This window comes from Oncorhynchus masou, chromosome 16 (genome assembly GCF_036934945.1).
Source record: "Oncorhynchus masou masou isolate Uvic2021 chromosome 16, UVic_Omas_1.1, whole genome shotgun sequence".
NCBI lineage: Eukaryota > Metazoa > Chordata > Actinopteri > Salmoniformes > Salmonidae > Oncorhynchus > Oncorhynchus masou.
In genome coordinates this window covers 12,715,838-12,729,167 of record NC_088227.1, presented here as the reverse complement: position 1 = coordinate 12,729,167, position 13,330 = coordinate 12,715,838, and the positions used below count along the sequence as shown (strand labels likewise).

Genomic DNA, 13,330 nt, shown 5'->3' with positions numbered 1-13,330 from the left:
ATAATTTTGTCATGGACAAAATAACTCAAAAGTTGGGATTATTAATTAACAAAAATGTTGATCTGAATGATTTGTGAGGAAGGTGGACCTTTTTGAATATGAAAGTGGACGAAAAATATTTGGCCCATCTATATGGTCCAAATCAGGATGATCCATACCAATTTTTTTAAATAATTTACAGGCAACAAATGCTCAAATCCTTATGGTGGGAGACTAAGTGTTAATAAGTATCTCTGATTTTTTTTAGTCCATAATCTACAAACTATCGTACACTGCCCTTAAGGAAATAAAAAAATATTATGGACACATTAGAAATAGTGGATATTTGGATACTAAAAAACCCTGACCTAGTGAGCTATACATGGAGACTTAATCAAGCTAGTTGTTTTGACTATTTTCTTGTCTCTCAGAGGTTAAAGTTTTAATAGGAGACCGAATGGGATCGGATCATCTAATTGGCCTTCACATAACTCCTATAGAATTTCCACGTGGACAGGGATATTGGAAATGTATTCAAAGCTTACTGGAGGATAACTTAGTTAAAAATAATAAAATAATTTAACTTAAATTTTCTAGTATAATATAGATTCAGCAAATCCCCTTATTGTTTGAAGGTACATTTAAAGGTATCCCAGAGGTCATTCAATATTCATCAATAATAAGGCTGTTTCTGGCTAAAGAGACAGACCGGACTAACAAGGGAAATACATAAACTAATAGTACAGGTAGAAACAAAATAAGTGGAAAAACAAAGCATTTGAGGGACATATTGAAGACCGATCGAATGTAAATCTATTACAAGAATAAAGCAAGCTGGATGGAATATGGAGAAAAATACACTCCATTCTTCCTGCGTCTGCAACACAGGAACGCTAATGCAAATAATTTGCAGAAACTCATTACTGAAGATGGAGTCATTTATGATTCTCCGAGTTATATTTTAAGAGGAAGCTAAATATTTTAAGCAGATGTTCTTTTCCGTCTATCCTCTCCCACTGAATGCTAAGGAATTCTCATCCTCTCTCACTGATTACAGTAAGGAATTCTTTCCAAATAATACAAAAAATTAACAAATATACAGAGATCAGTGCGAAAGCCAAATTAGATAACTTTTTGAGGCTATTAAATCCTTTCAGTCTAGAAAAACCCCATGGGCTTGGTAGCCTTTTGATGTACTAAAAGCACAATTTTTAGATTGTTTTAACTACTCCTATAGAAATGGTAGTCTGCCAGGTACTCAGCAGGAAGGTCTGATTTCACTATTATTAAAACAAGACCCAGATAGACAGGATCTTTATACTTGCTATCTAAGAAACTGGAGGCCCCTTACACTTCAATGTTGTGATGCAAAAATACTAGCAAAATGCATTGCACTTACCTGGTTTTACCAGGTATTGTTCATCCTGATCACAGGTTGTTTTTACATGGACGATACATTGGAGATAATGTACTACAAATACTAGCAATAATAGAACATCATGAAACATCTAAGAAGCCAGAAATGGTATTTATAGTGGATTTTGAAAAGGCATTTGATAAAGTAACACTGAATTTTATTTATAAATTCCTGGATTTTTTTCCATTTTGGTGATTCTCTTTTATAAAATGGGTAAAAGTAATGCATAGATACCCCAGGTGTAAAATAGCAAATGGCTACTTCTGAGTTTTGAATTGTCAAGAGGAGTTCAACAGGGGTGTCCGCTGTCACTATCTATTTGTTATGGTCATCAAAGTGCTAGCTATTAAAATTAGATCCAATAACATTAGATTAGAAATCCAAGGCAGAAAAGCAAAGGGGTCTGTGTATCCCGATGACTCAAGTTTCATATTAATTCCACAAGCTAGATCCCTGCAATGTCTCATTGAAGATCTAGATAACGTTTCTGGCCTCTGGACTAAAACCTAATTATGATAAGTATACCATATTATGTATTGGATCTTTAAAAAATACAACTTTTACATTACCCTGCAGTTTACCTATAAAATGGGCTGCCGTTGAAGTAGACAAACTTAGTATTCATATCACAAAGATATAAATAAGCTCTCCACAATGAATTTTAATAGAACATTTGTAAAAATAGACAAGATCCTGCAACCAAGGAGAGGGAAATGCCTGTCTACTTATGGAAAAAAATCCCCTGAATAACTCCTTAGTCATATCTCTGTTTGCTCACTGATGGCACTGCCTACTCCTGATTTATTTTTATTTTTTTCAAATCATATGAGCAAATTTTTTTATTTATCTGGGACGTTAAACTAGACAAAATAAAGCGTGCCTGTCTATAAAATTAATATGAATTGGGTGGGTTGAGACCTCTCTAAAAGCTTCACTTATTCAAAAGTTTTACTATATCCTTAAATGGTTCTCAAGTAGATTACTAAAAGCTCATCCTTTGTGCAGATTGCCATGTCTCATTTACAATTTAATCCTATTCACATTTCTGCGATTTTAATCCTTAATCCTCCATTTTAAGATAATCAGTTATTTTTATATTATTAATTGTGTGTACCACATTAGGTGTTTTATGGTTGACAAATAATTCACCATACCCATATCTTCCAACAACAATTTATATTTTTTTGTTATTTCAAATAATACTTTTTTTATTGCCATTTTAATTTTTAGAAGGTGGAAGAACAGTATGTCCAGTGATTTCAGTTTGTGGAAGAACAGTATATGTGACATTTTGCATGACTCTTGTAAGATGTCCTTTTTTAACACCTGATATGATGTTTTAAGTACTTTCAAGTACAGATGCCCTTCATGTAAATAACTTAAATGCAATATACAGTTAATGAATTAGTATGGAGGTTCATTTAAAGGTCTATCAACTTTAGCACTGACTATTCTTAAAAGTTGAGTCATGAAATCTTAGTCTCATTTAAAATGAAGCCTCAATGTGAACATACCATAGAACTACAAAAATAGAATACAATTAAATTAATTAAATCAAAACAAGCACAACTTGTAAATATCAAATATGGATCAATGTGATGTGCCAATATGCAGGTCCCTAAGGTCAATATTACAAAACGTTCAGAAAACCATTCTCTGTGTTTAACACTGATCAGCAATTAAGTTTTCAACAGAACACATTGTACATAACATTTTCTACACGAGGAACAACATCTTAAAATTAAATGAATTCAATATATTGTGCTGGTTCAAATCATACACAAATTGATTCACATAAACACCTACTATACATTTAATTTCCTACAGTATGGGTGACATGTCTTCTGAAATGTATTCAGATTCAACATACTGTTCAGGGGATCATAAACTCACAGAAAAAAAACGGTTAATTATGTAGCTTGGTTTAACAACAAATGATTCACTCTGCAGTGATTCATAAAAAGAGCGTGCAGCAGCTGGCAAGTAGTTGAGCATGGTCATCAGATCTTGGTACTTGTTTTTTTTTATGGGCAGAGGACTCTCATATGCTCTAGGGTAGTGGCTTGCAAAATAGGGAGGTTGAGGTGTAGCTCCTTGTTTTGGTTTGGAGATCAGCCACGATTTCCATCCCTCAAATAGACTGTGGCTCTGTCTGGCGTACAGATTCCAAGGATCCTCAAATGAAATTAAAACAAACATTTTAAGTTCCTGACATCAATAAACAACTTTCACAGTCAAGCATTAGGATATTTTATTGTTAGAACAACATGTTGCATGTTGATGGGATGTTAGTAAACTATTCTCTGTGCAATACCTGTGACTTTTAACCACCTCACTGAGGTGATCTGTAGTCCAGCTGGTCGCTTGAGGACAGAATCTGGGTGGTGCCTGAAGTCTTCACATTGCATCCTCATCACCTTGAATGGTTTTGCTGGTTGTGCTTCAAGTATCATCTTTGAAACATCATCAGGTGTATGAAGGACTGACACCTTGTGCCTCTTCTCGATGGTGGCAAAAGATCGATCACAAGGAAGAAAAGAATGACCAGAGACCATGAACTTCTGCTCAACCTGGGTAAAGTAACCCATAGAGACGAGCATCGACATCAGATTGAGCATCCGCCAGTTGTTATTCTGCCTACAGCATCTGTCACTGAATATGATCAACTTGCGCACCTCTGGTTTGGTGAGTGGCGTGAATTTTGTCTTCACCCACTTCATTATGCAGCTTGCCACCTCAATGGACCCTCGGTGTGCAATCCCCTCATGCCAAACACACATGTATGCAGGATCTTCTTTTCCAAGTTCCTGGATGCAAAAGTCCAAATTTGCCAGCTGCCGCTGGTAGTAGACATTGGAGTGGGTCAGATTAGGGGTGTACATCACCCCCTGTAGATCCACAGAAATGACATGGCAGTCAGCATTGGCTTTAGCCCACTCAGTGTCACTTTGAAGCTATGTGTAGGCCTTTTCGATGGTGCAACTCACTTTCAACTGCAATCTTCCTCTTCTCCTCTTCAGATGTTGCTGCTGACATCTTAGTGAAGAATGCGTCACATTTGCCACAGGTGTCACTCCTGGGTTGGCCGAAATTGAGACTGCTGTTTGAAAATGTCCCTATAAACCCAGAATTTTGCAGATGATGTGGTATTCTTCTCTTTGTAGAGTCGGTACATTCGCAACAAATTCAGATCAGGGCTGAGGTATTCTCTGTGTACATCCCCCTTCATCCGAGAGTAGTGGTTCTGGGTTCTTGGGAAAGATAGAATGTGCTCCTTGATGCCCTCTTTCACTGTAGCATGTATCCGATGTGGCCTGTAAGGAGACAACAAGGTGTTGTTAAACTTGTATTCTCTCAATGGTCTAGGGACCTGCCTTAGAGTGCAACTGTGGCCGGGGGGTCCTGTAGGGCGGCGAGAATTAGGCCAGTGCTGTCCGGTGGGAGGTGGGAAGGTAATCGGCACTCAGTCCTCAATGCTCAGGTGGTAGTTGGACAGCTTAGTTACCATAATTTTGTTTAAAAGTAAAACATTTTTATATTTTTGTTTCAGAATTCGCTATTCATCCATTCGATACTCCATGTTAATGTTTAGAAGATTGTTTAGAGCACTGCTATAGTGAAATAATCCAGGCTGGAATCCATAGCGCATTACCTATTGCTATGCTTTCTCAGTAGCCTGATCTGGAGACCCTGCAACCTCACCTGCCTCAGCTAACGTTTCCTGAATAACCTGACCAAAACAATTACATTTCAATTAGCAGGTTATTAAAAACTAGTACAGAGAATACAATATGTTTGTAGTTGATATTCATATAGACATTAATTCATATTTTCACTTGCCTGAAGACTGCTGTTGGTTAGCTGGAACACAGACAATGAAAGTAACCTTGCACACATTCACTCTCTGGCCTGCTTGCTGTACATGGTATTTGAAGGTTTGTTTCCGTCGTTTGTTCTCCTTTGTATCCTCAGGTTTACGTCTCCATTTCACCTCATGCTGCAATAAAAATTGACAATGATGAATTCAGAATTTAATATACTGTAGCACATTCAGGATATTGCTTGATCAGGACCTCCATCTTTCACACACTCCCAATCTATACACAGAATGAGTTTGTATTGCACCATTGTGTAACACAGCACTTTTAGAGTTAACGTTAATGTACGTATCATTACTGTCAAAGTTAAACTATGCAAGTGTTCAATATAGCTATTATAATAATAGGCGTTTTGTCTTATTTCTAACCTGTTCTAAGCCGGAGAGAATCAACGCTTGTTGTTTCTCGTATGGGACAGTATAGAAACTGTTGAACAGATGCAGCTTGCGTTCATCAATCAACTTTCCACAATCCTTTCTGCACGTCGTGGAACACGCTCTTCCCTGCAGGATACAGTGTAACTTCCTAGCTACTGTAGCCATGTCGAATCATCCGATGGATGGAGAAAAAGTAGCTAGCTATGTTTTTTCTATAATCTAGCAATAACATTTGTAACGATAGTGTATGATTTAGTAGCCAACGAACTTTAGCTAATATGTTTTCTCTATAGTTACAAATTAGATAACCCAGAACATGTTCGTTACTGTCCTCTATAGCTAGCTAGCTAGCTTGATTGTTTGATATACGGTTCTTCCACATACCTCTTTTGGACAGCTTTTCCCAGTTTTTTTTTTCTTGACCCTTACGATTTGTATAGGGTTTTCCCGCATCCTGTAAGATCTTCCTTTGCCTGTCTTTCCATTCTTTTAGTTTTGTTTTACGTTTCTTTCCCACATTTCTGCGATTTTCATCAGCAACAAAGGTTGTGCGCTTGTCCGTTCATTCTGAGTGGTGCACATAAACGGTTATTCCACGAGTATATCTTTAAATTTAAAATTATTGTTAATTAGCGCGTGGAAAGCTTGTGAAACCGGTTCACTATAGAAAAATGGTGTCCAATAATGAATTTTCATGTATCTCTTTTTTTTTTTTTAAATGTCACATATATGGTTCTTCGTCTGTAGGATTCAATTAATGAAAAGGATACTTTTTTCAAACAAGCATTGCAGAGCTGGCTACAATTTCAATTTCATCTCACTGAAAAGAGAACATGTATTACAACAAATATTATGGCATATCTCAAATGTGCTGGTTGATAAAATACCTGTAATTATGGGAAAGATGTTTGAAAAGGGTATTTTGTTAACTCCAACATTGCAATATAATTTATCAGAATTGTACTGAAAGTTCTGGTCAATCCAAGAGCACAACCAGTTGATTACAGCATTACCCAAAAAATGGAGGAGGCAGCGGGAGGAGGTAGGGAACTGGTCTGTCTGCTCAATATAAAGGATCAAAACTTGTGGAGGAATAACAAATAGCATATATAGAAAAGTTTAAAGTTTCATTTGAGGACCAGGATGTTGACAACTGTGCCACACAGATTGCAAAAGTGTCCCTGTTTTTGGCCTCAAAATGCCCCTGAGCAGGGCATTCACCCTGCATACTTATTTGTCGCTTTGAAAAGTCTGTTGAATGAGTGGTGTAGTTGTTGAATGAGTGGTGTAGTTGTTGAATGAGTGGTGTAGTTGTTGAATGAGTGGTGTAGTTATTACAAAAAGAACTGGCATTTTCAGCTTCCAGGAATTGTGTACAGATAGATCCCTTGCGACATGGGGCTGTGCATTATTAGATGGAGGCGGATGAATGGCACGACAATGGGCTTCAGGATTTATCACGGTATCTCTGTGCATTCAAATTGCCATTCATAAAATGCAATTGTTTTTGTTGTCCACAACTTATGCCTGCCCATAACATAACCACACCGCCACCATGGGGCACTCTGTTCACCACGTTGACGTCAACAACCGCTTTGCCTGTACATTTGAAACCAAGATTCAGACATAACGAGCACACTTCTCCAGCGTGCCAGTGGCCGTCGAAGTTGAGCATTTTCCCACTGAAGTCTGTTACGACACCGAACTGCAAACCCAGTTTCATCAGCTGTCTGGGTGGCTGGTCTCAGACGATCCCGCAGGTGAATAAGCCCGATGGGGAGGTCCTGGGCTGGTGTATAAACGCATCGTGTAAAGTGTGGGTCCCATGTTTCATGAGCTGAAATATTGGATCCCATCAATTTTCCGTTGGCATAAAAAGCTTCTTTCTCTAAAATTGTGCACAAATTTGTTTACATCTCTTTTAGTGAGCATTTCTCTTTTGTCAAGATAATCCACCCACCTGACAGGTGTCATATCAAGAAGCTGATTAAAACCTCTCTGCGATATGTGGGACGGGAGCATCACACCTCGCCAAAAGCCAGTGAAATTCCATGGCGCCAAATTCAAAACAACAAATCTCATTACAATTCCTCAAACATACAAGTATTATACATACAAGTATTATACATTTTAAAGATACACTTCTTGTAAATCCAACCACTGTGTCCGATTTCAAATAGGCTTTACTGCGAAAGCACACCAAACGATTTAGGTCAGCACCTAGTCACAGAAAACCGTACAGCCATTTTCCAGCCAAGGAGAGGGCTCACAAAAATCAGAAATGGAGATTTAACTTAATCACTAACCTTTGATCTTCATCAGATGGCACTCACAGGACTTCATGTTACACAATAAATGTGTGTTTTGTTCGATGAAGTTAATCTTTGTCCAAAAACCTCATTTGAAATTGGTATGTTATGATCAGAAATGCATTGTCTCAAGCAAACATCCGGTGAAAGTGCAGAGAGCCACATCAAATAACATAAATACTCATAATAAACATTGATAAAAGATACAAGTGTTATGCATGGAAATATATAGATAAACTTCTTAATGCAACCGCAGTGTCAGATTTCAAAAAGGCTTTACGGTGAAAGCGCATCTTACGATTATGTTTGGTCAGTGCTAGTCACAGAAAAACATCCAGCCATTTTCCAAAGAAGGAAAGGTGTCAGAAATAGCGTTGTAAATATTCACTTACCTTTGAGCTTGATCGGAATGCACTCCCAGGAATCCCAGTTCCACAATGTTTGTTTTTTGTTTGATAAAGTCCATTTATGTCCAAATACCTCATTTTTGTTCACATTTAGCCCAGTAAACCAAATGCATAATGCGTGATCACTTGTTCTGACGAAATGTCAAAAAAGTTATATTACAGTTCGTAGAAACCTGTCAAACGATGTATAGAATCAATCTTTAGGTTGTTTTTATCATAAATCTTCAATAATGTTCCAACCGGAGAATTCCATTGTCTTTTAGAAATGCAATGGAGCGCAGCTACCTCTCACAGGCGCACGCATGATCAGCTCATGGCATTCTGCCAGACACCTTAGTCAAACAGCTCTCATTCTCTCCTCCTTAACAGTGGAAGCCTGAAAGAAGGTTCTAAAGACTGTTGACATCTAGTAGAAGCCTTAGGAAGTGCAATATGACCCCATAGACACTATATTCGATAGGCAATGACTTGAAAAGGTCATTTCTCAGGTCTTTGCCTGCCATATGAGTTCTGTTATACTCAGACATCAAACAGTTTTAGAAACTTCAGAGTGTTTTCTATCCAAATTTACTATTTATATGCATATTCTAGCTTTTGGGCCTGAGTAGCAGGTAGTTTACTCTGGGCACCTTTTATCCAAGCTACTCAATACTGCCCCCCAGTCCCAAAGAAGTTAACTTCTTGTGATTAGCAATCGCGGATCCGGGAGCGTAATCATAGCCTCAAATGAATTAGCATAACGCAGCGGACATAAATATCCCTAGAAAATTTTCCTATTCATGAAAATCACAAATGAAATGTATTGAGACACAGCTTAGCCTTTTGTTAATCACACTGTCATCACAGATTTTCAAAATATGCGTTACAGCCAACGCTAGACAAGCATTTGTGTAAGTTTATCATGGCATTATGCTAGGCTCTGCTGGCAGCAGGCAACATTTTCACAAAAATAAGAAAAGCAATAAAATTAAATAATTTACCTTTGAAGAACTTCGGATGTTTTCACTCAGGAGACTCCCAGTTAGATAGCACATGTTCCTTTTTTCCAAAAAGATTATATTTGTATGTGAAATAGCTCCCGTTTGTTCATCATGCTTGGCTGAGAAATCGACCGGAAAATGCTATCACTACAACGCCAAACTTTTTTCCAAATTAGCTCCATAATATCGACAGAAACATGGCAAACGTTGTTTTGAATCAATCCTCAAGGTGTTTTTAACATATATATTTGATAATATATCCGTCAAGGCAATTGGTTTCTCATAAGAAGCGATTGGGAAAATGGCTACCTCAGTATTTTACGCAAGATTTTCTGCGGGAGTCATCATGTGACCACTTGCTGAATGTGGTCCCTTATGGCTATTCTTCAACAGAAATGCGTTAAAAAGACGTCGCAATGCTGTAGACACCTTAGGGAATACGTAGAAAACGTAAGCTCATTCACAGCCATATAAGGAGTCATTGGCATGAGGCGGTTTTAAAAAATGCGGCACTTCCTGATTGGATTTTTATCTGGGTTTCGACTGTAACATCAGTTCTGTTGCACTCACAGACTATATCTTTGCAGTTTTGGAAACGTCAGTGTTTTCTATCCAATGCTGTCAATTATATGCATTAGTCGAGCATCTTTTCGTGACAAAATATCTTGTTTAAAACGGGAACGTTTTTTTATCCAAAAATTAAAATATTGCCCCTTAGTCATAAAAGGTTAAACAGCATGATCTGTACACAGGTGTACCTTGTGCTGGGGACGAAAGGCCACTCTAAATGTGCAGTTTTGGCACATGATGCAATGCCACATTGTTTTGAAGCGAGCGTGCAATTGGCAAGCTTGACTGCAGGAATGTCCACCAGAGTTGTTTCCAGATAACTTAACCAGCCTCGTAACCGCAGACCACTTGTAACCACGCCAGCCCAGGACCTCGATGTCCGGCTTCTTCACCTGGGGGATCCTCAGACCTGCCAGCTGATTTAAACTAAGTATTTCTGTCTGTATTAAAGCCCTTTTGTGGGGAAGAACTCATTCTGATTGCCTATGCCTGTCTCCCCAGTGGGCTGGCCTATGCCCAACCATGACAACTTGTATGGAAAATGATTGAGGATAATGGCGGACGATATTGCCGCTCCTATTTGCCATATTTTAAGTTTAAGTCTACTAGAAAGTATGTGCTCCCAGGCCTGGAGGGAAGCAAAAGGTATTCTGCTAAGAATAGTAAAGTCGCCTTTACTGGCTCAACAAGCCAACCAATCAGCCTGTTGCCAACCCTTAATCAACTTTAGTAGAAAAAAAAATGTTTGACCAGATACGAATTAAATTTTGTCACATGCACCGAATACAATGGATACAAGCACTGCTCTACCTTAATAGAACTAACATGGCAGGCCCTAGTTTGTCGCACCTGGTCGACTGTTCAGTCGTGTGGTCAGGGGCCACAAAAAGGACTTAGGAAAATTGCAATTGCCTCAGAACAGGGCAGCACGGCTGGCCCTTGCATGTATGCAGAGAGCTAACAATAATATGCATGTCAATTTCTCCTGGCTCAATTTGGAGGAGAGATGGACTTCATCGCTACTTGTATTTGTGAGGTATTGACATGTTGAATGCACTGAGTTGTCTGTCTGCACTACTGGCACACCACTCGACACCCATGCATACCCCACAAGACATGTCACGAGGTCTCTTCACAGTCCCCAAGTCCAGAACAGACAATGGGAGGCGAACAGTACTACACAGAGCCATGACTACATGTAACTCTATTCCACATCAAGTAACTGATTCAAGCAGTACAATTAGATAAACAAATCAGAATGCACCTTATGTAACAATGGGAACTGAAACAACACAAACATGCATACATACGCACATACATGGATTTTTTTTTTATTGTAGATATGTGGTATTGCTTGAGTAGGGGCATGAGGGCACACGCTGAATTGTACTGCTTTAATTTTGCTGGACCCTAGGAATAGTAGGCAGCAGCTGATGGCTGCGCCCCGGCCCAGTCAGTTGAAATCTGTAGATTACGGCCTAATTTATTTAAATTGACTGAGTTCCTTGTGAACTGTAACTCAAATTGTTGCATGTTGCGTTTATATTTTTATGTATACACAACCTTTTGTTGTTGTAAAGCACTGAGTCGAATCAATACAAATGTTGACGCGGACATAGAGTGGTGACATTACGAACTGCTTTCCACTGCAAAGTTTGAATTTGTGAACTGTACAGTTTCAGATTGAGACAGGCTGAAGGAATTAAACTATGTTTATTAGTGTAGGTGTGGTGCTTCAGCACAAACACCTCTGCATTCTTAACCACTGACATAGATAGCCTTCTTAGATTTGTCTAACTGAACAAGTGTTTTGTATTTTGGTGTTAATTGTGTAAACCTCAAGTTTACACATAATTTAGTGTCTGATTCTTTAAGCACAATAAGCTTGTTTTTTATATTCCGCAAAAAAATATATATATTTGTGTGTGTGTGTGTGTGTGTAGTAACTGGTGACTTTTGCCTCCCTAAAATCTGTAACAGACCTAAAAGTCCCACATCGGTTGGTTTAGTCCTAACACAAAACATTTGCTCCTTTAATACATTACAATTTCACGTACAAATGTACATTGATCCTTCATTACAATACTCCATTGATAAGAATGTGTATCCACAGTCTGTCCTGTTACGTGAATTGTTGGGGAGATTGACTTTTTCTGTCCAATCACTTTTTAATCTCTTAGAATCCTTCAAGGACAATATTTTAAGTGGGAGGCAGGTGGCTTAGTTCTTTAAAATCAAAACAAGAAGCACGTCTTTAAACCTGATTTGGCCAGTACCACTATAAATGTTAATGATTTCATCTTTGTTCTTCTCTACCCCAGATCCGACCCCACATCGCCACCCTGCGCAAATATACCTATGGCAAGCACATCCTGGCCAAGCTGGAGAAGTATTACATGAAGAGTGGCTCTGACCTGGGGCCCATTGGCGGGCCCACCAACGGCCTCATGTAGACCTATCCTCCCTCTCGTGTCCCTTGACTAAAGAGCAGAGTAGGAGCCCCCCACCCCCTTTTTTCTAGTTCTATAAAGAGGCGCTCCATCAGAGCTGACCTTTGACATACCCTTTGTCCCCCATTTTGGGGGGAATTACCCATAACAATTATTCAACTTCACCTAAGAAATGCTGTGACATCTGGGGGCAGGCAGACAGACTGACTGACTGTCTTGCAGGCGATCTCGTGCAGGTAAAGCACAACCCGCCCCCATTGTTTATGATGTAATAGATATAACTGGCTGGTTTTTGGTATATAATCTTGTACATTTTTGTTTTTTTACTTTGTAAATCCCTCTGTAGGGGGAAAAAAGGGAGAACCGCATTTGCTGAAAATGTACAATTCTTACAATTACACCAGCAAGTGACTTTATAAGGCCAAATTTGAGTGATCCTTTTAAACAATTTTCCATTTGTTTTTGTACCCAGACTTACTATCAGCTGTTCTAATTAAAAGCCATGTGTTTAAATATAATATACAAAATTATCTTTCTACTACCACACAATGATCCCAATGCAAAAGCAGCTGATGGATCCATTCTACTCATAGCACTGCATAGTATGGTTAGATTATGAAACCCATCTTTCCCACCGGTTACTATGTCTTTCGTGCCAATGAGTTAGTCACCCATTGGTCTGTATTGGACCAACTAAAGTACTTTGCTTTGGAGAGCTCTGTACTTAAATTTTTTTGGGGGGGGGGGGGGGGGGTCGTCATCCAGTTGGCTGCTCGTGATTGTCTCGATTTTGTTGCCTCTGTTTTCACAGCCCGGGGTGTAACGCCTACTCTCCGTCTCGCGCTGTTGGTGAACAGCTTGCAGTTGGCTTGATTTGATTAGTCGGCTCCAGGTGATGACTGGCATCGTTACTAAACGGTGTACTTCGAGAAATGAAAACATGCGCTGTTGCATCCGTAGGCA

General features: G+C 38.9%; 1 protein-coding gene across 13 annotated transcripts in view; it reads left to right on the top strand.

The window, feature by feature from the left end:
• Positions 1 to 13,111, top strand: part of LOC135557484 (pumilio homolog 2-like) — a 55,556-nt gene extending 42,445 nt beyond the window's left edge. For 11 of the 13 annotated variants that reach the window (XM_064990765.1, XM_064990767.1, XM_064990770.1 and 8 more), the window contains one exon: positions 12,239 to 13,110. In XM_064990765.1, the coding sequence (XP_064846837.1) occupies positions 12,239 to 12,370 (132 nt within the window). In that variant the 3' untranslated portion in view covers positions 12,371 to 13,110. Of the gene's footprint in view, positions 1 to 12,238 lie in introns of all 13 variants that reach the window. The other 2 variants (XM_064990771.1, XM_064990769.1) reach the window with 1 other exon arrangement.
• The last annotated feature ends 219 nt before the right edge of the window (positions 13,112 to 13,330 follow it).